This window comes from Taurulus bubalis (assembly GCF_910589615.1).
Source record: "Taurulus bubalis genome assembly, chromosome: 11".
NCBI lineage: Eukaryota > Metazoa > Chordata > Actinopteri > Perciformes > Cottidae > Taurulus > Taurulus bubalis.
In genome coordinates this window covers 1,060,245-1,087,684 of record NC_136599.1, presented here as the reverse complement: position 1 = coordinate 1,087,684, position 27,440 = coordinate 1,060,245, and the positions used below count along the sequence as shown (strand labels likewise).

Sequence of the window (27,440 nt, the reverse complement as noted above, 5' to 3'; positions counted from 1 at the left end):
GGCGACCACCGGCAACCAGTGAAGGAGCGGAGGAGTGGAGTAGTGTGGCTGAATTTCGGGAGGTTAAAGACCAGTGGAGCTGCTGCATTCTGGATGAGCTGCAGAGGTCGATGGCACCAGCAGGTAGACCTGCAGGAGGGAGTTACAGTAGTCAAGGTGATCAGAGCATGGACCAGAACCTGAGCCTTCTGGGTGAGGAGGGGACGTATTCTCCTGATGTGTAGCATGGACCTACAGGATGTTGTGTAGCATGGACCTACAGGATGTTGTGTAGCATGGACCTACAGGATGTTGTGTAGCATGTACCTACAGGATGTTGTGTAGCATGGACCTACAGGATGTTGTGTAGCATGGACCTACAGGATGTTGTACAGAACCTACAGGAACGTGTTGTTGTGGTAATGTCATGGAGAGTTGACTGTTGAGTGTCACACGAGGTTCCTGGCTGTCGGGGTCGGAAACAGTGAGTAGTTGAAGGTCATAGTGAGGTCATAGTGAGGTCATAGTGAGGTCGTGGGTGGGAGAGCCTTTCCTGGAAGGAGAAGTAGTTCCGTCTTGTCAGGGTTAATGTTCAGGTGGTGTGTGGACATCCACTGAGAGATGTCAGTCAGACAGCAGAGATCCGTGCTGCTACCTGTGTTTCTGACTGGGGAAACGAGAGGATCAGTTGGGTGTCATCAGCATAGCTATGGTAGGAGAAGCCATGCGAGCGAATGACAGAGCCGAGAGAGAGTTGGTGTTCAGAGAGAAGAGGAGAGGACCCAGGACGGAGCCCTGAGGGACCCCAGTAGTGAGAGGAGATGAGGATCTGGTGGTTCACTGTGTCAAAGGCAGCAGAAAGGTCTAGAAGGATAAGGACAGAGGAGAGAGGCTACAGAGACAGCAAGGAGGGTAGTCTCTCTTGAGGCCTTGAATCCAGACTGGTGAGGGTCCAGAAGGTTGTTCTGGTGGAGAAAGGAGGAGACTTGGTTAAAGATAGCTCGCTCCAGAGTTGTGTAAAGAAAGGGAAGAGAGAGACAGGTCTGTAGTTGTTGACTTCAGACGGGTTGAGGGTGGGTTCCTTCAGGAGAGGGTTAACTCTTCCTCCTTAGAGAGTTGATGAACATACATGAATATTAAAAAGTGTAAATGTTGACGCTTAAGATGAACTGGACATAAAAAATCACATTCAGAAAATTTCTTTTAAGGTTCAGCAAGAAGAACCTGTTCCAAGAACATTCAGTAAAACATTATGAACAGTCATTAAAACATTAACAAGCAACAACAACAAAAATACAATACAAGTTGCCGTTAAATTGATTAATATCCTTGAACCTATTCAATTAAAACCAGAGAAGTCTTCAATCTGGATTTAAAGGAGCTACTTATGATGATGATGATGACGATGATGATGATGATGTTGTTGTCTTCCTCCAGTTGCTCCACATGAAGAGCAACAAATACCTGACGGTGAACAAGCGGCTGCCGGCTCTGCTGGAGAAGAACGCCATGCGGGTCACGCTGGACGGGACGGGCAACGAAGGGTCCTGGCTCTTCATCCAGCCCTTCTGGAAGCTGAGGGCCACTGGGGACAACGTGAGACACACACACACACACACACACACACACACACACACACACACACACACATAATTATTCTTCTGTACGTTTTTAAATCTGCTGAATATTTGGTAACATTCAAGTTCATATTTGTTTCAACAATCTATCTTTGAACTGTACACAATACACATGCTGATATAATAATATGAATAGTACCTGTGTGACTATATATATATATATATATATATATATATATATATATATATATATATATATATATATATATATATATATATATTTATGTCCATGTCTGCAGGTGGTCGTGGGAGATAAAGTGATCCTGAACCCGGTGAACGCCGGACAGCCGCTTCACGCCTCAAACTACGAGCTGACTGACCACCCAGGCTGCAAGGAGGTACCACACCTAGTACTGTAGTACTACTGCTGTAGTACTGCAGGAAGTACTGCTGCTGTAGTACTGCATGAATTACTGTACTGTAGTACTGCAGGAAGTACTGAACAGCTCTTGCTCCCTCTGCAGGTGAACTCTGTGAACTGCAACACCAGCTGGAAGATCAACCTGTTCATGATGTTCAGTGACCACCGGGAGGAAGTCCTGAAAGGGGTGAGAGAGTACTCAGTACACTCAGTACACACAGTACTTTGTGTACTCCAGCTTTTAAAGGTTTTAACAGTTTTATTATTAAAAGAAGGAACGTAGTTTCTGATTGTCCCCCAAAATGGAAGAAAGACAGTTCACCTGAAACACGACAATACCAACACCTTTTACCCAGAATCCTCGTTCTTGTGCACTTCCTGTCTCTCTCACTTCCTGCCTCTCTCACTTCCTGCCTCTCTCACTTCCTGTCCGTCAGGGCGAGGTGGTGCGCTTGTTTCACGCCGAGCAGGAAAAGTTTCTGACCTGCGACGAGTACAAAAGCAAACTGCACGTTTTCCTCCGAACGACGTTGAGGCAGTCGGCGACTTCAGCGACGAGCTCCAATGCATTGTGGGAGATCGAGGTGCACACACACACACACACACACACCCACACACACACCCACACACACACACACACACACACACACACACACACACACACACACACACAGTGAGTTGAAGTTGTGTTAAACTCTCTCCTTGTGCTGATTGGCCCGGCAGGTTGTCCATCATGACCCGTGTCGTGGGGGGGCGGGACATTGGAACAGTCTCTACCGCTTCAAACACCTGGCCACCGGCAACTACCTGGCTGCTGAGGTAACCCTGGCAACACTGTATAAACATATATATATATATATATATATATATATATATCTATATATACATATATATAGTGTGTGAATATAAAGCAAATCGATGATCAGAACTATTGATTGACTAATTGATTAATTCCTTAATTGCTTCAGTTCTCATGCTGATCAACCGGATCCAACTGGAACGCAAACACAACAAACTAAATCTAAATTGAGTTTCTGTGGATGTAGTTTGACTAATATACATTTTTTATAATTGTTCATGGATGGTATGTGTTCAATATTTATAAAAGGGCAATAAAGGTTTAACATTATGCATTTTTACAGATTTAAAGGTCTTAATTTCTGACATAATTTAGACTTGAAGGAGGTGTGGATGGATGCTTTAGTTCCAGTAATAATAACTTTGTGCTAAACAAACTGGAATCCTTCTAACTTGTGTTCCTGCCTGAACTTGCATGTAAATGCTTGGTTGTAACTGTTGTTGTTGTAGGAGAACCCGGGTTATAAAGGAGACAGTGCAGAGCTGGCGGCCTCGGTGAGTCCTCGTTTTAACTTCTTTCCTTCGTCTTCATCAATGCCAGCGAGTCTGAAAGTGATAACGTGCATAACCACATGAAATAAAACACCAGCGCAGTACACGGCAGAATGTTCCCTCCCCTGGGAGGAACCCGTTTCCAGCATCTCTTCTGTTTTGAAGCAAAGAGCAGCCGGTCTGTGTTCTCCCTCGGCCTGACCTCTGACCCCTCTGTAGATGGACAGTCGCAGCATGAAGCGCTCCCACGGTGAGAGGATCAAGTACAAGTTGGTGGCGGTGGCTCACGGGAACGACATCGCCTCGCTGTTCGAGCTCGACCCGACGACGCTGCAGAAGACGGACTCGTTCGTGCCGCGGTAGGAACGCAGATGTTTTACTATAAAATACCACAAAGAAGGAGGGAAAGTGAGGCAGCTTTTAGATCTACCTTCCTGCATGCTTTTATTGTGAAAGTCTCGAGTTTCCCTGACATTAACTTAAGAACAATCAAAACAACCAAACAAACAGAATCATGAACTCTTTTAAAAAACAATCAAAACAACCAAACAAACAGAATCATGAACTCTTTTAAAAGAGAAACTCAAAGCAGCTGATTGGTGAATATATTGATCCGTTCATCAATCGTTGTTTGCTCAGTTCAGACTAGAGCACGATAAACCCTCAGAGAGTAGACCCCCCACGGGGAAGCAGGGTGGTTTAGGTGAACTGAGTAGACTAGACCCCCCATGGGGAAGCAGGGTGGTTTAGGTGAACTGAACAGTGTGCTGGTCGTCTCTCAGGAACTCGTATGTACGATTGAGACACCTGTGCACTAACACCTGGATCCAGAGCACCAACGTCCCCATCGACATCGACGAGGAGCGACCCATCAGACTCATGGTGAGTCGTCACTGAACCTCTGACTAGGTCCACTAGAAGGACAATCCACTAGAAAACCGATCCACTAGAAGGCCGATCTACTAGAAGGCCTGTCCACTAGAAGGCCTGTCCACTAGTAGACCGGTCCACGAGAAGGACTGTCCACTAGAAGGCAGATCCACTAGTAGACCGGTCCACTAGAAGGACTGTCCACTAGAAGGCCTGTCCACTAGAAGGCCTGTCCACTAGTAGACCGGTCCACTAGAAGGACTGTCCACTAGAAGGCCGGTCCACTAGAAGGCCGGTCCACTAGAAGGCCTGTCCACTAGTAGACCGGTCCACTAGAAGGCCTGTCCACTAGAAGGCCTGTCCACTAGAAGGCCTGTCCACTAGTAGACCGGTCCACTAGAAGGCCGGTCCACTAGAAGGCCGGTCCACTAGAAGGCCGGTCCACTAGAAGGTCTGTCCACTAGAAGGCCGGTCCACTAGAAGGTCTGTCCACTAGAAGACTGGTCCACTCCAGAATTCATTTAGTTTAATGCGATACACTTGAACGTATCATATTAGCACCAAAAAATGGGAAACGATACCCAGTCCTACTAAAATTACAGTTAAAAACTATAACATTAACCTTAAATAGGAGTTTACAGATAATAAAAGCTTTAACTGGTCCTGCAGCTGGGAACGTGTCCAACGAAGGAGGACAAGGAGGCGTTCGCCATCGTCTCCGTTCCTGTGATGGAGATCAGAGATCTGGACTTTGCCAACGATGCCAGCGCCATGCTGAGCACCGTGGTGGACCAGTTCAGCCAGGGCTTCATCAGCCAGAACGACCGGCGGTACGAGCGTGTGTGTGTGTGTGTGTGTGTGTGTGTGTGAGAGTGTGTGTGCGAATGAGAATGAACAAGAGAATGATAAATTACATGATAAATATTTGTCTAGACACTAAAGTTAAAACGTGGAACGTTCTTCTGCCGCTCAGCTTCGCCATCAAGCTGCTGGAGGACGTGGTTTTCTTCGTGGCCGACGTCATCAACAGCGGTCAGGCGGTGCTGGACGTCGTCATGGCCAAAGCCAACCGAGAGCGGCAGAAGCTGATGAGAGAGCAGAACATCCTCAAACAGGTACGACCCCAGAACGCGCCGGTGTTTAACCTTTTGAAAACAGCCCGTTTCCAGTTTTTACTGTCATTTTTCAATTTTTTTACCGCAAAACGCGTTTTTTGGACTGAATATGCTTCATCATGTCAATGCGTTGCTGGATTGTGTTAATTGTGGTAGATTTCAAGGCTTTAGGTCTTAATATTTCTAAAAAGGTGCACTATTAGTCTGTGGGTTGATGTTAGTGCACTGAACAATATCCTGTTCATACTCATGCTTTATGTTCATAGTTAAGGTCAAAATATGTTTTAAAAGTGTTTTTTTTTGCAAATATACATTTTTCCCCAGTAATTTGCTGATTAAATTGATATAAATAAACACTAGTTTTGAGATTAATTGAGGTTCCTAGAACCAGTAGAACACAGACCAACAGAGGTCGTCACCCCCTAGGGGGGCCTTCGTGCTCAAAGAGTTAAAGATATAGCAGGAAACTCGACTAGCAAACGCCTGCCTGTGCGTCCAGATCTTCGGCATCCTGAAGGCCCCCTTCAAGGACCGCGGGGGAGGGGAGGGGCCTCTGCTGCGTCTGGAGGAGCTGGCGGACCAGAAGAACTCTCCGTACCAGTACATGTTCAGACTCTGCTACAGGGTCCTCCGGCACTCCCAGGAGGACTACCGCAAGAACCAGGTGAGGAGTAAGATGGTGATGACGATGATGCAAGTGATGATGATGATGGTGGTAATGACGATGATGAAAGTGATGATGATGATGATGATGATGGTGGTAATGACGATGATGAAAGTGATGATGATGATGATGATGATGATGATGATGATGATGATGATGATGATGGCGGTAATGATGATGATGAAAGTGATGATGAACTAATCACACTTAATCAATGTGTTAAGATCGAAGGGTGTTCCCAAAAGTTCTATACTAGGACTATTTCTCTTCTAAATACACATGACACTTTTATTTTATGTACCATATTTTATAAATATTATCTTATATTTATATATATATATATATTATATATATACTTGTTCTAGAATCTAGAGTACTGTTATGAGTACTGTTTGCTGTTTGTTATTTACCATATTTATCTATTATTGCTCTATGTTTATTTTGTTAAATTATTTTTAAATTATTTTATTGTTGTTTGTTGTTATGTACCTTTCACCGACTCAAATTCCTTCTATGTGCAACACATAATAACAACACAAATAAACTTTGTGTTAATGACGATGATGAAGATGATGCTAGCAATGGCGGCGTTGTCCCCCTCCAGGAGCACATAGCCAAGCAGTTCGGCGTGATGCAGAGTCAGATCGGTTACGACATCCTGGCCGAGGACACCATCACCGCGCTGCTGCACAACAACCGCAAACTGCTGGAGAAACACATCACCAAGACCGAGGTGGAGACCTTCGTCAGCCTGGTCCGCAAGAACCGGGAACCCAGGTGCACATGGTGGCGGGAAACAGTGTGTGTGGGGGGGGGGGGGGGCTTGAGCTGAATGTTAGTTTAATACCTGCTGTGTGTGTGTGTGTGTGTGTGTGTGTGTGTGTGTGAGCAGGTTTCTGGACTACCTGTCCGACCTCTGCGTGTCCAACAACGTTGCTATCCCCGTCACTCAGGAGCTCATCTGTAAATGTGTGCTGGACCCCAAGAACCAGGACATCCTCATCAAGACAGAGTAAGGAGGGAGGGGTGACCTTTTACCCCTCAATCACAAAAGATTTCTGCCTCATCCCAGGCTCATTTGACATGACATAATTTAACTCGGCGTTCTGGGTGGCAAGTTGACCATCTGTAAAAAAGAAAGAGACAAACAGCAACAGTTTTTTTTTACGTATTCAATTTCCAGAACAGCACTTTTATTTTGAAGTATAGTTTCCTGCTGCAAAGTGAGCAATAACTACAACCAGCTGATCTAAATGATTCTTTTAATGTCAACATGTTATCATTCAACTTGATTTCTCTTTTCTGTCATCTAGACGTCGTGTTCCCAAAGATGCGCCCTCTGGTGGCGGTCAGGGAGACTACCTGGGGATGGACGACTACGGAGATGATGACGAGGTAAATCTGCCTGCATCTCTGTTTATTTCTTATATATCTGATGGCAACCAGGATTGAAGTCAAACCGTGGATGTAGTCATCATGTGGTCGTGGTCATCATGACTACGGGGTTAAAAGGAATCTCTGACCCTACTACTCCCATTGATGCTGCTTATGGCTCTGGTGTGAAAAAGCGGAAGTGGAATTTGAATCCATAAGACGATCGATTCCTCGAACTGAATCCTTCCATCTTAGATTATTCACAGCAATTCTCCATTTACCTGACATGCTCTGCGAGGCTCCAGAACAGACCAGCTGTGGATGAAGACTGACTGCAGGCGGAGCATTCAAAGACTCTGCATTCCTGCAGATTTAAGTTGTTGTTCTCTTTGCACTATGTTGTTCCGCTTCACCAAATGAAGCTAGAGATGGTCATCTGCATCTCATCAGTTATATTTCTGTTATTGTCTCTGGCTGCAGGTGTGGCTGGTGTGGACAGACAAAACCAACGAGAGACAGGAGAAGAGCATCAGACAGCTGGCTCAGGAGGCGAGACAAGGAAACGCTCACGATGAGAACGTCCTCACTTACTACAGGTAGGCACACAGGGAGTGGCCATGCACAGGCGATGTCATCAATATTTCAGGATATTGTATGTTGACCCAACAATGGCAAGAGAAGAAAGCAAAGCTGTCTTTGTGGACGCCCTCAGATACCAGCTGAAGCTCTTTGCGCGAATGTGTCTGGACCGTCAATATCTGGCCATCGATGAGATCTCAAAGCAGCTGGACGTGGAGCTCATCTTCCTGTGCATGATGGACGAGACGCTGCCCTTTGACCTCCGGGCCTCCTTCTGTCGCCTCATGCTCCACGCCCACGTAGACCGAGATCCTCAGGAGCTGGTGACACCTGTGAAGTTTGCCCGCCTCTGGACCGAGATCCCAACCTCCATCACCATCAAAGAGTTGGTTGATTTTAATACTGTAGTAATGTGTTATGGGAATTGTCAGATCTTTGACGTCTGTTTTCGATCCTATCTGACTGGTTGTACTGACTTTTAGGGGCATGGAGTCTGGATAGCTGAGTTAATAGAGAGTAAGAGATTTAGTCTGAGTTCTGGATTTAATTTCCTGTTAACTTAATTTTATGATGACGGCCAACAATGTTCTCCAGATCAAACCTTTAGGTCAGTTTCTTCAGTCGGTAGAACATCAGTGGGAAAGTACCTGTTCAAAGCCTGGGTAGCTCAGTTGGCAGAGAATCAGATTTTTAATCTGAGGGTCCAGGGTTCAAGTCCCTGTTCAGGCGCACATTCAGCACGATCAGACTTTCTTATAGCGTTTAGTTTTCCCAGGCTACGTGCCACTCAGGGTCAACCCTTTCCCACATTTAGCATATTTAATGTTGTCATGATTAGTTCCTTTGGTACCCTATCGTCATCAAGGAGGTCTGCTTGTGGTCATGACTGGGTGGTGAATTTGGTTAGTCCTCAGCACGATCAGACTTTCTCATAGCGTTTAGTTTTCCCAGGCTACGTGCCACTCAGGGTCAACCCTTTCCCACTCCAGAATTTGGTGGTAATGGACCAAAGTCTTGATGTTTCATCTCAAACACATTTTCGTGAGTAAAATTACTCTTTTGAAGCCTGGATAGCTCAGACGGTAGAGCATCAGACTCTTAATCTGATGGTCCAGGGTTCAAGTCCCTGTTCAGGTGGCACATTTAATGTTGTCATGATTAGCTCCTTTGGTACCCTATCGTCAGTAGGGAGGTCTGCTTGTGGCCATGACTGAATTGTGAATTTGGTTAGTCCTCAGCACGATCAGACTTCCTATTAGCGTTTGCTTGTCCCAGACTACGTGCCACTCAGGGTCAACCATACTCCACTCCAGAATTTGGTGGTATCTTGTTCAAGTCCCTGTTCAGGCGGCTCATTTAATGTTGTCATGATTAGTTCCTTTGGTACCCTATCATCATCAAGGGGGTTTTCTTGTGGTCATGACTGGGTGGTGAATTTGGTTAGTCCTCAGCACGATCAGACTTTCTCATAGCGTTTAGTTTTCCCAGGCTACGTGCCACTCAGGGTCAACCCTTTCCCACTCCAGAATTTGGTGGTAATGGACCAAAGTCTTAATGTTTCATCGCAAACACATTTTCGTGAGTAAAATTACTCTTTCGAAGCCTGGATCGCTCAAACGCTAGAGCATCAGACTTTTAATCTGAGGGTCCCTGTTCAGGCGGCACATTTAATGCTGTCATGTTTAGCTCCTTTGGTACCCTATCATCATCAAGGAGGTGTGCTTGTGGCCATGACTGAATTGTGAATTTGGTTAGTCCTCAGCACGATCAGACTTCCTATTAGTGTTTGCTTGTCCCAGGCTACGTGCCACTCAGGGTCAACCATACTCCACTCCAGAACTTGGTGGTATCTTGTTCAAGTCCCTGTTCAGGCGGCTCATTTAATGTTGTCATAATTAGCTCCCTTGGTACCCTATCATCATCAAGGAGGTCTGCTTGTGGCCATGACTGAATTGTGAATTTGGTTAGTTCTCAGCACGATAAGACTTCCTATTAGCGCTTGGTTTTCCCAGGCTACGTGCCACTCAGGGTCAACCCTTTCCCACTCCAGAATTTGGTGGTAATGGACCAAAGTCTTGATGTTTCATCTCAAACACATTTTCGTGAGTAAAATTACTCTTTCGAAGCCTGGATAGCTCCGACGGTAGAGCATCAGACTTTTAATCTGAGGGTCCAGGGTTCAAGTCCCTGTTCAGGTGGCACATTTAATGTTGTCATGATTAGTTCCTTTGGTACCCTATCATCATCAAGGGGGTTTTCTTGTGGTCATGACTGGGTGGTGAATTTGGTTAGTCCTCAGCACGATCAGACTTTCTTATAGCGTTTAGTTTTCCCAGTTTTCCCAGTTTTCCCAGGCTACTCAGGGTCAACCCTTTCCCACTCCAGAATTTGGTGGTAATCGACCAAAGTCTTAATGTTTCATCGCAAACACATTTTCGTGAGTAAAATTACTCTTTCGAAGCCTGGATCGCTCAAACGGTAGAGCATCAGACTTTTAATCTGAGGGTCCCTGTTCAGGCGGCACATTTAATGCTGTCATGTTTAGCTCCTTTGGTACCCTATCATCATCAAGGAGGTGTGCTTGTGGCCATGACTGAATTGTGAATTTGGTTAGTCCTCAGCACGATCAGACTTTCTTATAGCGTTTAGTTTTCCCAGGCTACGTGCCACTCAGGGTCCACCCTTTCCCACTCCAGAATTTGGTGGTAATGGACCAGAGTCTTGATGTTTCATCTCAAACACATTTTCGTGAGTAAAATTACTCTTTCGAAGCCTGGATAGCTCAGACGGTAGAGCATCAGACTTTTAATCTTAGGGTCCAGGGTTCAAGTCCCTGTTCAGGCGGCACATTTAATGCTGGCATGTTCAGGGCCTTTGGTACCCTATCGTCATTAGGGAGGTGTGCTTGTGGACATGACTGAATTGTGAATTAGGTTAGTCCTCAGCACGATCAGACTTCTTATTAGTGTTTGGTTGTCCCAGGCTACGTGCCACTCAGGGTCAACCATACTCCACTCCAGAATTTGATGGTAATGAACCGAAGTCTTAATGTTTCATCTCAAACACAATTTCCGTCAGTAAAATTACTCTTTCGAAGCCTGGATAGCTCAGACGGTAGAGCATCAGACTCTTAATCTGATGGTCCAGGGTTCAAGTCCCTGTTCAGGTGGCACATTTAATGTTGTCATGATTAGCTCCTTTGGTAGCCTATCAAGGAGGTTTGCTTGTGGTCATGACTGGGTGGTGAATTTGGTTAGTCCTCAGCACGATCAGATTTTCTCTTAGCGTTTAGTTTTCCCAGGCTACGTGCCACTCAGGGTCAACCCTTTCCCACTCCAGAATTTGGTGGTAATGGACCAAAGTCTTAATGTTTCATCTCAAACACATTTTCGTGAGTAAATTTGCTCTTTCGAAGCCTGGATAGCTCAGACAGTAGAGCATCAGACTCTTAACACTCTGAGGTCTGGGTTCATTTTCTTGATTTTACATCATTTTTAAATGTCTCTTTTTAAAGTCACTTGCATATGATACATACATACAACAATTACAGAAGAATCTCAGCTATCTATATAATGAGGCACCATTGTCCCAAGACACAAGTGTATAGAGAAAATATGACTAAAGCTGAAAAATGTAATCTTGATTTTGGAAATTGTTCATATTTGTTGTGAAAACATAACTTTACTCATGTGGTATAGCGGTTTTGGTGATGGAAATTGGTTTACCAAAGGTCTTAGGTTCACAAAAGCAGTGGAATATATGAATAAAATGGTAGACACATGTAGATAAATGTCAAAAACCAAATTTATTATTATATGGTGGGGGGGGATGATGGGCTGTGACTGGCTTTGAGGCCTGCTATGGTGATGTGTTGGCAGGCAGACGGACAGGGAGACTGCTGCATGTTGCATGTTGTCCTCTGGACCCTCGCAGCTCTGAATCCACTCTGTAAAATACATTAATACAAGTCAGTATGAGTTCACTGAAATAAAGTTAACGGTGATAGAGACAACAGTTGATTACCAACCGTTCATAGCTGTAGTCAGCTATCTCCGTTAGCTCTCGTTAGCTCTCGTTAGCTCTCGTTAGCTCGCGCCGTGTTAGCAGCACCTAACGTGACATAAACACTACTGTAGTAACGATTAACGGAGATCCAACACTACTGGTCAAACTAAGTTCACTGTAAGAAAGTTAACGGTGATCGGTACAACAGTTGAGTATGCAACGTTCAGTCGTAGACACGTAAGGAAACATCCAAAACGGGGCTAGTGACGCGCTAACGTTAAGCTATCGTCAACAAACACACGTAAGTTACGGTCTTAAAAACACATAATGGAGGTTCAACACTACTGGTCGTACTAAGTACACTGTAAGAAAGTTAACGGTGATAGGGGCAACAATTGATTACTCACCGTTCAGTCTCACAGAAACGCTGTAGCCAGCTATCTGGCCCGTTAGCTCCGGCTAGCTCCTTGTTAGCGAATCCTTCAGGCACTGGAGCTGCGCCGTCTGTCCCCTCCAATATATTTGCTCAGGACTCATTGCTTGGCATCTTCTGACTCACACTGAAGCTTTGCACACGTCGTGAGACACGTCCATGTTTAGATGCTCAGACGCGGAAGTGGAAACCATATCCGCCAGATTTTAAACCATATCTCTGTGACGTATTATTGTGATGATAGAATTTTATTAAAAACTTAAACACCTGCCCGGCCGCGTCGACGCGGGCCCCGCCCCCAAAGGGTTAATCTGAGGGTCCAGGGTTAAAGTCCCTGTTCAGGTGGCACATTTAATGTTGTCATGATTAGCTCCTTTGGTACCCTATCGTCATTAGGGAGGTGTGCTTGGGGCCATGACTGGGTCGTGAATTTGGTTAGTCCTCAGCACAATAAGACTTCCTATTAGTGTTTGGTTGTCCCAGGCTACGTGCCACTCAGGGTCAACTATCGTCCAATCCAGAATTTGGTGGTAATGGACCAAAGTCTTAATGTTTCATCGCAAACACATTTTTGTGAGAAAAATTACTCTTGTCGAAGCCTGGATATCTCAGACAGTAGAGCATCAGACTTTTAATCTGTGGTTCCAGGGTTCAAGTCCCTGTTCAGGCAGCATATTTAATGTTGTCATCATTAGCTCCTTTGGTACCCTATCAAGGAGGTTTGCTTGTGGCCATAACTGAATTCTGAATTTGGTTAGTCCTCAGCACGATCAGACTTCCTTATAGCTTTTATTTTTCCCAGGCTACGTGCCACTCAGGGTCAACCATAACCATTGGTGAGCTGTTCGCTTATCACAGGAAAAAAATAATAAATGTTCTTTTCTTAAACTTTCAGTGTTAACCATGTTCAATATTGCTGTTATTTCTCATTAATTTTAGTAAATCCTTCCTGATTTGTGTCGTTCTCAGTTATGACTCCAACATGGACGACAGCAGAGACAACAAGAAGAATCGGTTCTCAAATACGATGGCATTCATGGAGGAATATCTCAACAACGTCCTGAACGACGAGCTTCCCTTCCACAACGAGGAGAAGAACAAACTGACATACGAGGTCAGTCCCTGCTCCTCTCATCTTACAATGTTCACCTCCCTTCAGTTTTGCTGTTTTCTCCCATGAACACTTTTTTTGCTTTTGCTTTTTTTCTCCAGGTGGTGAGTTTGGCCAGACATTTGATCTACTTTGGGTTCTACAGTTTCTTCGAGCTTCTCAGACTCACCAGAACCCTGCTGGGCATCATCGACTGTCGACCGAATCCTGGATACGCCGGGCTCATGTTCCATGATGATGGATCAGGTACTCTCTGCTCTGGTTACCGTTACCTTACACTAAAACATACAGTCCTCTTCATCCATGATGTTAATCAATGTTCTTTACTGTTTCAACATGTAGTTGCTTTTATTTACAGTTTGTTTTGGCAGTTAACCAGTAAGTCACACATTGAATCACTGCCTAATGGGCCGTGACTGTTGTACCGTTTGTTTAGAAAAGTCTCAAAAATCAGATCCTGAATCCTGATTCAGACGTCAGAAATACAGAGGGCTTCAAACACTGTTAGATGATACGACAAGCACTTTGGTTGAAGCAGGGGTTTGTAGCTTAAGGCCCAATTCTGATTGCTAAAACAAATTGTTGAATAATAATAAAGTAGAAAACAAGCATACAGTGGGTTGTAAGTCATATCTGCTCTTGTCTTCCCTGTCTGAAGGGAAGAACGTGAAGCGCTCCATCCATGGGATGGGCCAGATGATGTCCACCATGGTGCTCAATAGGAAGCAGTCCATATTTGGAGGTGCCAGAGGGGCGGGGGCGGGGGCGGGACTTGCGATTGACGGACAGAGAGGCAGTAAAGACAGTATCGACAAGATGGACCTGACGGTGATGGACACCAAGCTGAAGATACTGGAGATACTACAGGTATCTCACATTACTTATGAATGATAGGAAAACGTCACTTTATGAGGTATTTATAAGAATTTGATTGACTATGCCAAGAACTAAACAACCTGATATAAATGACACATGAGGGAAAATACTGTATATAATGGCTTTACACACAAGATGGACACCAGCCATAACTAAACGCAAAGCAAAGATAACTAAAGGAGCTAAATGCCACCCTGTTACTTCTATCATTTTTATATTACGACCCTCTTGACCCAGACACCATCTCAAAAATTAAGGAAGGGAAGAACAATTATAATAATTATATATATATATAATATTTTTGTCAGCTAGGTTTGTCTCTCTTTCTTTTCTTTGGCTGTTGTGGTTTCTTTACTTTTCTTTAAAAACAAAAACATACTACCAAATTCCTACTTTGTAAGTTATCCAGAGAACTCTTATTTCTATATTTTAAATCATATATTTTCACATTACCTGACAAACACGGACACGCTGGTTCATTTTTCTGGTGGTTTTCCGGCCGCTCTAACGGGACGTGACTCTCCTTCAGTTCATCCTGAACGTTCGCCTGGACTACCGCATCTCCTTCCTGCTGTCCGTGTTCAAGAAGGAGTTCGTGGACGTTTATCCGATGGCCGATGCCGACGCCACCACCAACATGGAGCATGCAGGTGCAAACGCAGAGCCACCGCTTTATATTAGTGTTGCTGTTTACTTAACAGATATAGACAGAATACAAACAGGTACAGTTAGCAAAGCGCTGCCCTCTTGGCTCGGTCTCTATGGACTAATACCTGATTTGCTATTTCACCTCCCTTCTTCCTGAATATACTACATATGTCATTTAAAAATGTGTGTGTGTGTGTGTGTGTGTGTGTGACCTACAACACTATCAACACACATCTCTCAGAGTTTGGTAAAGGAATGTGTGGTTACTTCCCCCAATGCTTCCAGACGTCCCGCTCAGCGAGGAAATGACAGGTAGAATCTAGAGACCTTTTTATGTTAGAGTGATAACACAGAGGCAGCATTTGCACCGCTGTTTCCATTCCATGTGTAACATTCACCCTTCAATGAGGTCCAAATGCGCTTCAAAGCAATCTGCTTGTGTAAATGAATTTTGGGGTATTCAGTCCTGTTGTTTCTTGACCTGTTGTGTGTTCTTCCCTCCTCAGCTGCCATCAACCTGCAGCACATCGGAGAGCAGGCCGAGGCCATGTTCGGAGTCGGGTATGTAACCTTCATTTCATGTGAGACGACATGTTCACGGACTTCGAGGGATACATATGATGAAATAAAATGATACGGCCGGCAAAAAAACAAATATAGTAGTGCATACGAAATAGAACTCCCCGTTACGCGTAACTATCGCCATATTCAGCAGAGAATCACCTGCAGCGATAAACCCGTATTCCATCTCCTGATACCTTTTAAATGCAGCTTTCTTCTTCGTCTGTCTCCTCATTGGGTCTTGGGTCACATGTTGTGTGTGAACACAGGAAGGGGAACAGCATCCTGGAGGTGGACGATGAGGGCGGCCGCATGTTCCTGCGGGTGCTGACCCACCTCACCATGCACGACTACCCGCCCCTGGTGTCTGGAGCCCTGCAGCTGCTCTTCAGGCACTTCAGCCAGAGACAGGAAGTGCTGCACACCTTCAAACAGGTACACCCCCCCACACACACACACACACACACACACACACATTCTTTCAACTGAACTTTTTCACAGCTGTTCACGCAACAGACGTTTAATCTAAAGGGTTAGGGTTCAAGTCCCTTTTCAGGCAGAATGCTTGTTGTGTAATCTGCTGGTTCAACACTTGCTGTGTCACATGAATTGGCTTTGAACTGATGCACCACTTTGTGAACTGTTTTGCTCCCTTACAGTTCAGCCTGTATCCACTTCATGTCAGGGTTGTTTGTTTGTTGTTGGCAAGATGCTCGTGTTAATCCTCCAACATCTGGCCTCTGCAGGTCCAGCTGCTGATCTCCTCTCAGGACGTAGAGAACTACAAGCTGATCAAGGCGGATCTGGATCGCCTCCGAACGCTGGTGGAGAAATCTGAACTGTGGGTGGAGAAGAAGAACTCGGGGGGAGGTGACGGGAAGAAGGAGAAGAAGGAGAAAGGACAGGTAGGAAGCAAGAAGGTCATTTATTTGACCTTGTTATGGCATTAATAATGAAAAAGGTAAAGTAACTTTTGGAAAATTCCCAAAGTTTGGTCAACATATATAAGGATTATTTTATATTACTTTTTTAAAGAAAGAATCACAAAATAGAAAGTAAAGTCGTAGCCCACTTTGCTCCCTTTATGATCAGTTATCATTTTGTCCTGTAAACATATGTCACAAAGTGTCAATAGCTTGCTTCTAATTTGAGATTAGAAGCTAATATATATATATATATATATATATATATATATATATATATTAATATATATTATTATATATTATATATATATATATATATATATATATATATATATATATATATATATATATATATATATATATATATATATATATATACAACTAACAGTGTAAAAACACTAACAAACTAACTCAAAGTCACTACTTAAACCAGCACAAAAACATTTTCTTGGTAGAAGAGTAATATTATTAATTGATAATCAGAATATCACCCATGAAACTAACTTCTAAACAGAAAGTAAACAACTGTGTTTTTGAACCTTTGCATCCGGGTTTTTCCACTCACTGTACTCAACGTTGGTGTGGGTCTTGCTGACGTCTCAGGTGGTTCAGGTCCTGGGTTCAGATCTGGCTTGGGGGGTTGTTGCTGTTGCATGTCATGCCTGAACTCTCTTCACTGCCTGGTTCTACTCTGACATTCGGCCACAATGTCTTAAAGGGCCAGTGTGCAGGATTCCGTGGCATCTAGTGGTGAGGTTGCAACTGAGCGTCCCGCTGCTAACTCCTCCCTCCACAAGTGTGTCGGAGAACTACGGTGGCCTTCATGTGACAATAAAAGAGAAAGAAAGATGTATTGTTTGATTTGTCCGTGATGGAGTGGAAACCTGCTCCCTGTGTAGATATGAAGCGCTCCCTCTGAGCTCGCGAAAACACAACGGCGCTTAGTTTCAGGTGATTAGACGCTCATGAAAACATAGTAGATCATAAGAGACTGCTCCTTTAATAGCATCATTAAAACAACAGCTAGCAAAAGCAATCAGCCAGTTGGGCTCTGACCTGATCATGTGCTCATTGGTGATCTTGTCCTGCCAACGTAATTCATAGTCAGCATTGTTGTTTCTTTAAGTTGATGAACAACAACCTGCATAACAGCAAACATCTTGCAGCTTAGTCACATTTATCTGTTGATGTTTTTCACAGATGTTTCCCAGCCAGCCACACAGGAAAGACTCTTTTATGAAACCATCTCATAGCTTGATTATTTTTCAAGACATATTTGAACAGATACATGAAATGAAAACACGGGCAGCAACTCAGAGGTCCATTCAAAGGCAGAAGAGACTCAACAGTATTTGTGTTAGTTCATCACTAACCAACTGAATGCCAAGAAGACCTTTCTTTATGTTAAAACTCTACATTATAGACATTTAAAATGAGCTCCAACTGTGTAGTTTATTTGTAACTTCAGATTTATTTGATTATAATTAAGGTCAAATAACTTCCTGTGTCCACATAGCTTTAAAGGACCACTTGACTTCCTGTCCACATCTGCGTGGCCCAGAATGCACCATTGCGTGTTTAGAATCCTAACACATATACTTTACCTTTGATCCAAGTGTGTGTAATTTAGTAGCGTCCCAGGGAGAACTGCGTACGCTGTCTTACCCTTTGCATCCTGCAGGGGGCATCAGAGGATGCAACGCCCAAGAAGGAGAAGCAGGAGAAGGGCAACGAGAACTACCAGAAGGTCAAAGAGGTGAGAGCACTCGTGCAGCCGCGTTCTCAAGTGGGTAAAAAGGCCCTTTTTTGTTGCGTTGTTTCGCTGTTCGGTTGTTTTTGTTGCATCGTGGTGTTTCTGTGGTGCATGTCCAACAGATCACCTGTCAATCAATCAATGTGGGCGGGGCTGTGAGGTCTCTGAAGTTGTTCATGTGGTGGTCCTGTCTTACTCTCTTCAGAAAGGGTGGCTTTCTGCTCAGAATGATTGAATTGTGTCTTCATCCTCACAGTCACTCTGAATAACAGCATTAGCCAAATGACTCAGTTGTAAATGAAGTGCAAATAAACGTTCAAAATTAAAACCAATCTTTATACAATACTCATACACGATGTACTTTGCAGGAGCTGTTGGTGTGTCTAATCATTCCTCTTACTCGTCCATCCAGACATAAATGGAAACTCAGACCTCATTTTGGATCAAATCCCTTTCCCAGTTTCAGCCAATCAAATCGTTTGTTTGCCTCCGTTCGTCCAATAGATTTTGGCTTTAATTGTTCCTCTTTTGAAACCATTCTAAATGCCAACATGTCGTTGTGATCATACATTTCATATTTGTTTGGTCCATTATTTTAAAACTCCTTTCAAGCTTGTGCGCAGTTGTTATTGCTCACCGTTGTTGTATGAAAATGTAATCAGCACTCAAAAAGTAAAGTACGGAAATGATAGTGGAAATTAAAATGTTTATAATGAAACCGGATTTTGGAAATCCTCATCTTTAAACATACGTTGCAATAGTAGTTGCTTTAATGTAGATGTGGCTTCCAGCATCATTTTCCAATTGTGTGTTCACGTTGTGTTTATTTCTCTCTTTGAATTTGTCATGCCAAAGATTATGAATTTGTTTTCTCTTTTCAATCCAGGTACAGGCGGTTTTATATTCATCTCCCACTGTATCCAAGCATTTATTATGTTCACCACAGCAAAACAAAATTGTAGTTTTTGTTGGAAACTGGACAAATATTGTTTTCATAGTAGAGGGCCGAACACTGAGCCTTGTGGAACCCCACGAACGTAATCTTTATTAATTTACATGATCATACGGATAAATCATGTTTGGGATCATATTTTAACAGCTTCAGGAGAATATTACAGCGTTAGTCTTCATGTTGTATATTTTACTGAGCATTGCAGTCGACTTAGACATATGTGTACTCTGTGAAGAATAAGTTAAGTTGAGAATACATTGTACTTGTGTTAGCCAGTAGGGACTTTACCTGGGAGACAGCAAGTATATAAACTAGTGTCTTCTAAATGTGTCTCTTGTGATTGGGCCCCGCCTCCCTCTGGCCACGCCCCCACGTCTCTGTAGATCCTGGAGCGCTTGAATAAGATGTGCAGCAGTGGCGTTTGGAAGAAGCAGCAGAGGCTGTTGAAGAACATGGGAGCGCATAAGGTCATGCTGGACCTGCTGCAGGTGTCCTACGACCTGGTAAGATGGACCCGCCACAATAAAAGCTTCCTAATTGGATCACTGAGCCGTGGATGATTGACTACTAACTTTTGAATGCTGCAGAGCTTTTTGTTTAATTTTGTTTATATATATATATATATACATATTTATACATATATATATATAAGATTCCAGTGGTAAACAGGATTTGTTTCAGATTCTGTGATGTTAACATTTCCAATAACTCCAGATGTTGTAAAGTCCAAAGGTCAATAAAAAAGATCGATGCATAATTTCCAATATTCACAACATGTTTTTATCCAACGGCATATTCTGCTTCAATCCATAATTGTTGCTTAAAAGCCAGCTTTAAAAAAAAGTAGTTTCTTTTTCAGTCTGTAACTCTTTGGCACTAGATTATGATTAAAGGCTCTGGCCTTCGGGTATATATCAGCTAAAGTAAGTCAAAGCACAGACGTTGTCCTCTGAAGATGAACCCCCTCGTCCTCTCTGTCTGCAGAACGACGTGAAGATGCAGGAGATCATCAGGTACACTCACCTGTTCCTGCAGAAGTTCTGCACGGGGAACCAGGAGAACCAGACTCTGCTGCACAAGAACCTCAGCCTCTTCCTCAACCCGGGGGTACGATGCCTTAAGAGCCGTCCGTCAAGCAAAGGAAGATTTTCATTTAAGAGCGGTTCACCCACATTTATTTAGACGGAGCAATGTGAGATGAACAGGATGCTTTCTGAACAGAACAGGTTATGGAACTTAATCTCTTTATGATCCGTTAACGGGATACTGGATTGAAAATTAATCTACAGCAGTTTTAATAACTCGTCCTTTATCAAGAAAAAAAGGCCAACCACTTTCTGTTTTATATCATTGTTACTTAACTATTTATTTTATTTTTTGTCTGACAAAACAAACAATACAAAAAAAAATATATATATATATATATATATATATATATATATATATATATATATATAAATATAGATGTACATAGATATAGATATGCATTTCTGCTGACCTCTTATAGACAATAAAACAAATCAAAAACATGGACATATAATGCAAATAATTGCGCAAAACTCCCATCCTTTGCTGGTTAAAATGTTTAAGTTGTATTATTATTGATGTCTGTTGTCATCGATGTTTCATAACTGAATGACTAAACTGAGTAACTCAGAATCTGAATTGTTTATTCTACGTTGAAACAGTAAAGCAATGAAAGAAGCAATGGGAGAACGTGGTCTTGAAACAGTAAAGCAATAAAAAATAAAGATATGATCAAAACAATTAACATATTAATATGAATGTGCAATAATAGACAACAAACAGTACTTTAGAGCAAGTATAGGTGATACAATACCAAGTGGCACGTTGACCCTCCTCCTCCGCCTGCAGCTGCTGGAGGCGGAGACTGTGCAGCACATCTTCTGCAACAACTACCAGCTGTGCAGCGAGATCTCGGAGAGCGTCCTGCAGCACTTCATCCACTGCCTGGCCACGCACGGCCGCCACGTGCAGTACCTCAACTTCCTGCACACCATCATCAAGGCCGAGGGCAAGTACGTGAAGAAGTGCCAGGACATGATCATGACCGAGGTGAGGACGAGGCCGTGATGATGATGATGATGATGATGATGATGATGATGATGATGATGATGATAGAGATGAGCCTCAGTGTAACGCTGCCGTGTCTCTGCAGCTCACCAACGCCGGCGAGGACGTGGTGGTTTTCTACAACGACAAGACGTCCTTCAACGTGATGCTGGAGCTGATGGCCGAGAGCAGGGAGGGCGTCGCCGAGAGCAGCCCGCTCAGGTAAGATACACATATATATATTTATATATATTAGTATGAAGCAAAAGTACTGCATTTAAAACCTCGCCACAGTAAAAGTATATACGTGCTGTTAAAGTAGTAAAAGATTAATCAGTAAAAACAAATGTTTCTGCTGCGTTGATGTATTTCAATGAATTTGTTTTCTCTTTTCAATCCAGGTACAGGTAGTTTTTTATTAATGTCCCACTGTATCCAAGTATTTATTATTTTTACTACAGCAAAAACAAAAATTTGAGTAAATAAAAAAATATTTGAACGTTTTGGAAACTGGACAAATCGTTTCGTAATAGGGGGCCGAACACTGAGCCTTGGGGAACCTCGTTAAAGTCATCTTTAGTCATTTACATGTTAACGTTATAAACACTAGCTGTGTTTTCATCTCCTTAATAAATACAGAATATCTCCTCAACCACTATGCTGTTTGAATACTTTGAAAAGGTTTTAATATACAGCAGGCAGTAAGACTAATGGCGTGTAATTTCGCGCCGCTTCCACCGCGGAAGTTTACTCGCGTGAGTGAAACGAGGGCGTTCACACCAAACGCGGAAAATCGCGGCGCGAAGGGGGCGTGGCTTAGCTCTGCTGCTTGCCTCTGTGAGAGACAAGCGACGAAGCTTTCATTTCCGCTATCGACCATGGAATAAATAACCACTAGTTCTGCTTTATACTTGTTAAGGAAGTCCCAAACATGTGGGAACATCAAACGCCCTCGTGTTCGGGTTCATAACATCATCCGTAGCCGCACACAGCTCGGTGAATTTCACCGACTCCTCCAGGAACTGCGTCTCGCGTATCTCCGTAAAACGATACCGATTATGCCATCCGCCATGGAAATAACCACCAGTTCTGCTTTATACTTGTTGTGTAAACTCCACACATGTCGGAACATCAAACTCCATGGTGTCTGGGTTCATAATATTATCCGTAGTCCCACAACAGCGTCTCAATGAAGCCGCTGTCAGCGCTGGTTCAGGCGGAGCAGCAGCAGATTCATTCAGAAACGGGGAGACGGCGGTGGTGACGGGCGGAGCTTCTCAACGCTGATTCTCAACGCTGATTGGCTGCCGCAACTTTGCGTCACGAGATTTCTCCGCCAGAGTTGGGAGAATTCAACTCACGCGAATTCGCGCCGCGTCCTTCGCTTCGTTCGCCCCAGGTCACACGTTCTGTTCGCGCCGCCTCAACGCGTCTATCTCGCCGCACATTCGCGCCGCAGCGCGTCTGTGGGTTGACTTTACATGGAATCTGGTCGCGCCGCAAATTCACGCCGCGTCCGGTGTGAACACGGCATGAGAGGTTCATATAGCAGTATGTGTGTTACTGCTTTATTGGTTGGTGATAGAACACAGGAATACAAACATCCTTTTAGTTTAATCCTATTGCATTATGCATCATATTCCATAAGAGCATCACATGTTCCTGACAGAACCTCGACTCTCTAAAGAGAACAGACTGTCTTCAGCTTTGTGACGAGGGATTTTCCAGCTGAACCAAAAGGTTTTTTAAACAGTTTATTTAGCTGAAGAAAAAGTAGGATTTTCTATTTTTGGGGGGATTTTCTCAAAACATTTATCACACATATTCATAATCAACACAGCTGGAGATACACAGGAAGGAGACGGAATACTGTCACCTGAGAGGAAACTAAAGCTGTCAGATAAATGTAGTACAGAACAAAGTACAACATGTACCTCTGACATGTAGTACAGAACAAAGTACAACATGTACCTCTGACATGTAGTACAGAACAAAGTACAACATGTACCTCTGACATGTAGCACAGTAAAAGTACAACATGTACCTCTGATATGTAGCACAGAACAAAGTACAATAGAAGTAGTGGAGAAGAAGTAGAACGTGGCAGAACATGGACATATTCAAGTAAAGTGCGCCTACATCAAATCTGTGTTTACTTCCAGTTCTTTAGTAAATGTATATATGTCGTACATGCACATATTGTTTTGCAGATTTTAGATGAATGCATGAACTACCTGTTTCCCAGGATCATAACGCTGGACGTTTGTCCGTCTGCCTGCAGGTACCACATCTCTCTGGTGGAGCTCCTGGCAGCCTGCGCTGAGGGCAAAAACGTCTACACGGAGATCAAGTGCACGTCGCTGCTTCCTCTGGAGGACGTGGTCAGAGTGGTGACGCATGAGGACTGCATCACGGAGGTATTATTCATATTCGTACATGTTACTCATAGTTCTAGAAGGGAGTTTTACCTCAATACAGTACTGCAGTACTTTGTACTTCAGAAGAAGTTTAAGTCATATTTTGTTAGACGCTTGTTAAAAGTACGAGAACTAAATAAACATGAACGGGACCAAAAGTAAAAGTTCTCGTGATGCGGAATAATTCATATATTATTATTGTATCATAATTATTGATGCATTAATGTGTTCATCACTTCACTGTTGAAAAGCTGGAGCTCATGTTCATGACTGTTGTAGTGGGAATGATCTCCTTCTGCCCCAGTTTAACTTTATGAACCATTTTGATGAAACTAAAACTCACCTGTCTGTCTCTCTGTCTGTCTGTCGCTCTACCCGTCTGTCTCTCTGTCTGTCTGTCGCTCTACCCGTCTGTCTCTCTACCCGTCTGTCTCTCTACCCGTCTGTCTCTCTACCCGTCTGTCGCTCTACCCGTCTGTCGCTCTACCCGTCTGTGTCTCTACCCGTCTGTCTCTCTACCCGTCTGTCGCTCTACCCGTCTGTCTCTCTACCCGTCTGTCGCTCTACCCGTCTGTCGCTCTACCCGTCTGTCTCTCTGTCTGTCTGTCTGTCTCTCTACCTGTCTGTCTGTCGCTCTACCCGTCTGTCGCTCTACCCGTCTGTCTCTCTACCCGTCTGTCGCTCTACCCGTCTGTCGCTCTACCCGTCTGTCTCTCTGTCTGTCTGTCTGTCTCTCTACCTGTCTGTCTGTCGCTCTACCCGTCTGTCGCTCTACCCGTCTGTCTCTCTGTCTCCAGGTGAAGGTGGCCTACGTGAACTTTGTGAATCACTGCTATGTCGACACGGAGGTGGAGATGAAGGAAATCTACACATCGAACCACATCTGGAATCTGTTTGAGGACTTCACCGTGGACATGGCCAGGGTAACGTACTGGTGACTGTTGTAATGCACCAGGGTAACGTACTGGTGACTGTTGTAATGCACCAGGGTAGCGTACTGGTGACTGTTGTAGTGCACCAGGGTAACGTACTGGTGACTGTTGTAGTGCACCAGGGTAACGTACTGGGGACTGTTGTAATGCACCAGGGTAGCGGTAACTTAATTATTGGTTTCTCCACTAGAAGGACATTGTAGAGAGCACTTCATCACGTTTTCTCCACTCGAGGGGGTCTGGAGAGGCCAATGTTGCTGTTTTTTTTTCTGAATATGTGTCTGTCGGTCTACACACAGCTGTTAATGCGTTTCCATGATTTCTTGTGTCTCCCTTGCAGGTTTGTAATAAACGTGATAAACGTCTCTCTGATCCCATCCTGGAGAAATACATCATCAACGTGGTCTTCGACACCGTCATCGCCTTCTTCAGCTCCCCTTTCTCTGAAAACAGCACGTCTCTGCAGGTGACGAGACTCCACTCAAACATCACAGTCACATCAGCTTGTCGTTTTTAAGCCAGAGCAGAAGTTCTTCAAACTAAAAAATATGAACATTATTTCCAGCATTCACACATTAGTATATGAATGTAGCTAATGCTGCATAATTACTACTTTATGCAACTTTACTATGACAAATCTTTACTACCTCGTCTTTAAATAAGTTGAATTCAACCTCTTTTTAGGAAAATATTGAATTAACTTTAATCCAAACATGCAGAAGCAGTGGATATGATGCATTGTATTTGCATATTTACATGATGACGTGAAGTAGACAGTTGTGGTCAGGCTCCTGCAGGACCTTCGCTTCCTCGTCCGGTTGCTTCAGATCTCGTTCTCCTTCCTCTCAGACTCATCACACCATCATGACTCAGCTGCTGCAGTCGTCTGTGCGGCTGCTGGACTGTCCCTGGCTGCAGCAGCAGCACCGAGGACAGGTGGAGACCTGCATCAAGACCCTCGCTATGACCGGTAACGCATCATCCGGCTCCGGGTAGCGGTCAGAGGAACGATTATGAGGCCTCTAACTTCAGTGTTTACGTTTTAATGTGACTGAAGTAGAAGATCTGAATACTTCTTCCTCCATCATAAATATTATATTTATATATTATTATATATATATATATATATATATATATATATATATATATATATATATATATATATATTATATATTATATATTTATATCTATATACTATTATTATTAATATGTATATGTTATATAATTGTGTTTATATTGTTTAATTGTGTTTATATTAAACTGGGCCCAGTAACATGTATACACATACCTTGTTATTGTGCCTTAATACTAAGCTATTCAAAAAATACACAGATAGATATATTCATGTTTTTATTTTAAACATGTGCGGTGAGCAGGGCGGCCGTGCTACTGCATGTTTATAAACACACCAACAACACATCAATGTTGATAAACACACCAATAACAACACATCAATGTTGATAAACACAATAATAAAAATACAATAAATAGTCTAATCAACCAGAGATTTCACGGCCCCTGCAGTACCTCCTCAGACCCTGTAGGGGTCTCCCTGCTCTGGCCCTGACAGCATGGTTGTGTTCCCGCTCTCCAGCCAAGAGCCGCTCCATCGCGCTCCCTCTGGACCTGGAGGCTCAGATCAGCATCATGCTCTCCAGCTCCGCTCTCAACTCGCTGTCTCGCTCCAACCCAAACTACAAGTCCTCGTCCCGCTCCTCCAGACCCACGGCGCCCAGCAACCCCTGGGACTACAAGAACATCATCGAGAAGCTGCAGGTACACACACACACACACACACACACACACACACACACACACACACACACACACACACACACACCTCTACAAGAACATCATCGAGAAGCTGCAGGTACACACACACACACACACACACACACACACACACACACACACACACACACACACACACACACACCTCTACAAGAACATCATCGAGAAGCTGCAGGTACACACACACACACACACACACACACACACACACACACCTCTACAAGAACATCATCAAGAAGCTGCAGGTACACACACACACACACACACACACACACACACACACACCTCTACAAGAACATCATCGAGAAGCTGCAGGTACACACACACACACACACACACACACACACACACACACACACACACACACACACACACACACACACACACACACACCTCTACAAGAACATCATTGAGAAGCTGCAGGTACACACACACACACACACACACACACACACACCTCTACAAGAACATCATTGAGAAGCTGCAGGTACACACACACACACACACACACACACACCTCTACAAGAACATCATTGAGAAGCTGCAGGTACACACACACACACACACACACTTCTACAAGAACATCATTGAGAAGCTGCAGGTACACACACACACACACACACACACACACACACACCTCTACAAGAACATCATCGAGAAGCTGCAGGTACACACACACACACACACACCTCTACAAGAACATCATTGAGAAGCTGCAGGTACACACACACACACACACACCTCTACAAGAACATCATTGAGAAGCTGCAGGTACACACACACACACACACACACACCTCTACAAGAACATCATTGAGAAGCTGCAGGTACACACACACACACACACACACACACACCTCTACAAGAACATCATTGAGAAGCTGCAGGTACACACACACACACACACACACACACACACACACACACACACACCTCTACAAGAACATCATTGAGAAGCTGCAGGTACACACACACACACACACACACACACACACACACCTCTACAAGAACATCATTGAGAAGCTGCAGGTACACA

General features: G+C 43.8%; 1 protein-coding gene across 2 annotated transcripts in view; it reads left to right on the top strand.

Annotated features, from left to right (window-relative positions):
- itpr3 (inositol 1,4,5-trisphosphate receptor, type 3) overlaps nucleotides 1-27,440 on the top strand; it is a gene marked incomplete at its 5' end in the record, with an annotated part of 66,901 nt that overhangs the window by 16,590 nt on the left and 22,871 nt on the right. For both annotated transcript variants that reach the window (XM_079225905.1, XM_079225906.1), the window contains 33 exons: nucleotides 1,417-1,575; nucleotides 1,856-1,954; nucleotides 2,081-2,164; nucleotides 2,415-2,561; nucleotides 2,701-2,796; nucleotides 3,286-3,330; nucleotides 3,547-3,686; nucleotides 4,110-4,209; nucleotides 4,867-5,027; nucleotides 5,171-5,312; nucleotides 5,812-5,976; nucleotides 6,581-6,753; nucleotides 6,869-6,988; nucleotides 7,290-7,371; nucleotides 7,831-7,946; nucleotides 8,063-8,314; nucleotides 13,337-13,481; nucleotides 13,580-13,724; nucleotides 14,137-14,345; nucleotides 14,884-15,004; nucleotides 15,509-15,563; nucleotides 15,833-15,998; nucleotides 16,310-16,468; nucleotides 18,168-18,242; nucleotides 19,575-19,694; nucleotides 20,176-20,298; nucleotides 21,067-21,267; nucleotides 21,371-21,486; nucleotides 23,546-23,681; nucleotides 24,479-24,604; nucleotides 24,954-25,079; nucleotides 25,463-25,583; nucleotides 26,208-26,389. In XM_079225905.1, coding sequence (XP_079082031.1) covers nucleotides 1,417-1,575; nucleotides 1,856-1,954; nucleotides 2,081-2,164; nucleotides 2,415-2,561; nucleotides 2,701-2,796; nucleotides 3,286-3,330; nucleotides 3,547-3,686; nucleotides 4,110-4,209; nucleotides 4,867-5,027; nucleotides 5,171-5,312; nucleotides 5,812-5,976; nucleotides 6,581-6,753; nucleotides 6,869-6,988; nucleotides 7,290-7,371; nucleotides 7,831-7,946; nucleotides 8,063-8,314; nucleotides 13,337-13,481; nucleotides 13,580-13,724; nucleotides 14,137-14,345; nucleotides 14,884-15,004; nucleotides 15,509-15,563; nucleotides 15,833-15,998; nucleotides 16,310-16,468; nucleotides 18,168-18,242; nucleotides 19,575-19,694; nucleotides 20,176-20,298; nucleotides 21,067-21,267; nucleotides 21,371-21,486; nucleotides 23,546-23,681; nucleotides 24,479-24,604; nucleotides 24,954-25,079; nucleotides 25,463-25,583; nucleotides 26,208-26,389 — 4,407 coding nt within the window. The remainder of the gene's footprint in view (nucleotides 1-1,416; nucleotides 1,576-1,855; nucleotides 1,955-2,080; nucleotides 2,165-2,414; nucleotides 2,562-2,700; nucleotides 2,797-3,285; nucleotides 3,331-3,546; nucleotides 3,687-4,109; nucleotides 4,210-4,866; nucleotides 5,028-5,170; nucleotides 5,313-5,811; nucleotides 5,977-6,580; nucleotides 6,754-6,868; nucleotides 6,989-7,289; nucleotides 7,372-7,830; nucleotides 7,947-8,062; nucleotides 8,315-13,336; nucleotides 13,482-13,579; nucleotides 13,725-14,136; nucleotides 14,346-14,883; nucleotides 15,005-15,508; nucleotides 15,564-15,832; nucleotides 15,999-16,309; nucleotides 16,469-18,167; nucleotides 18,243-19,574; nucleotides 19,695-20,175; nucleotides 20,299-21,066; nucleotides 21,268-21,370; nucleotides 21,487-23,545; nucleotides 23,682-24,478; nucleotides 24,605-24,953; nucleotides 25,080-25,462; nucleotides 25,584-26,207; nucleotides 26,390-27,440) is intronic.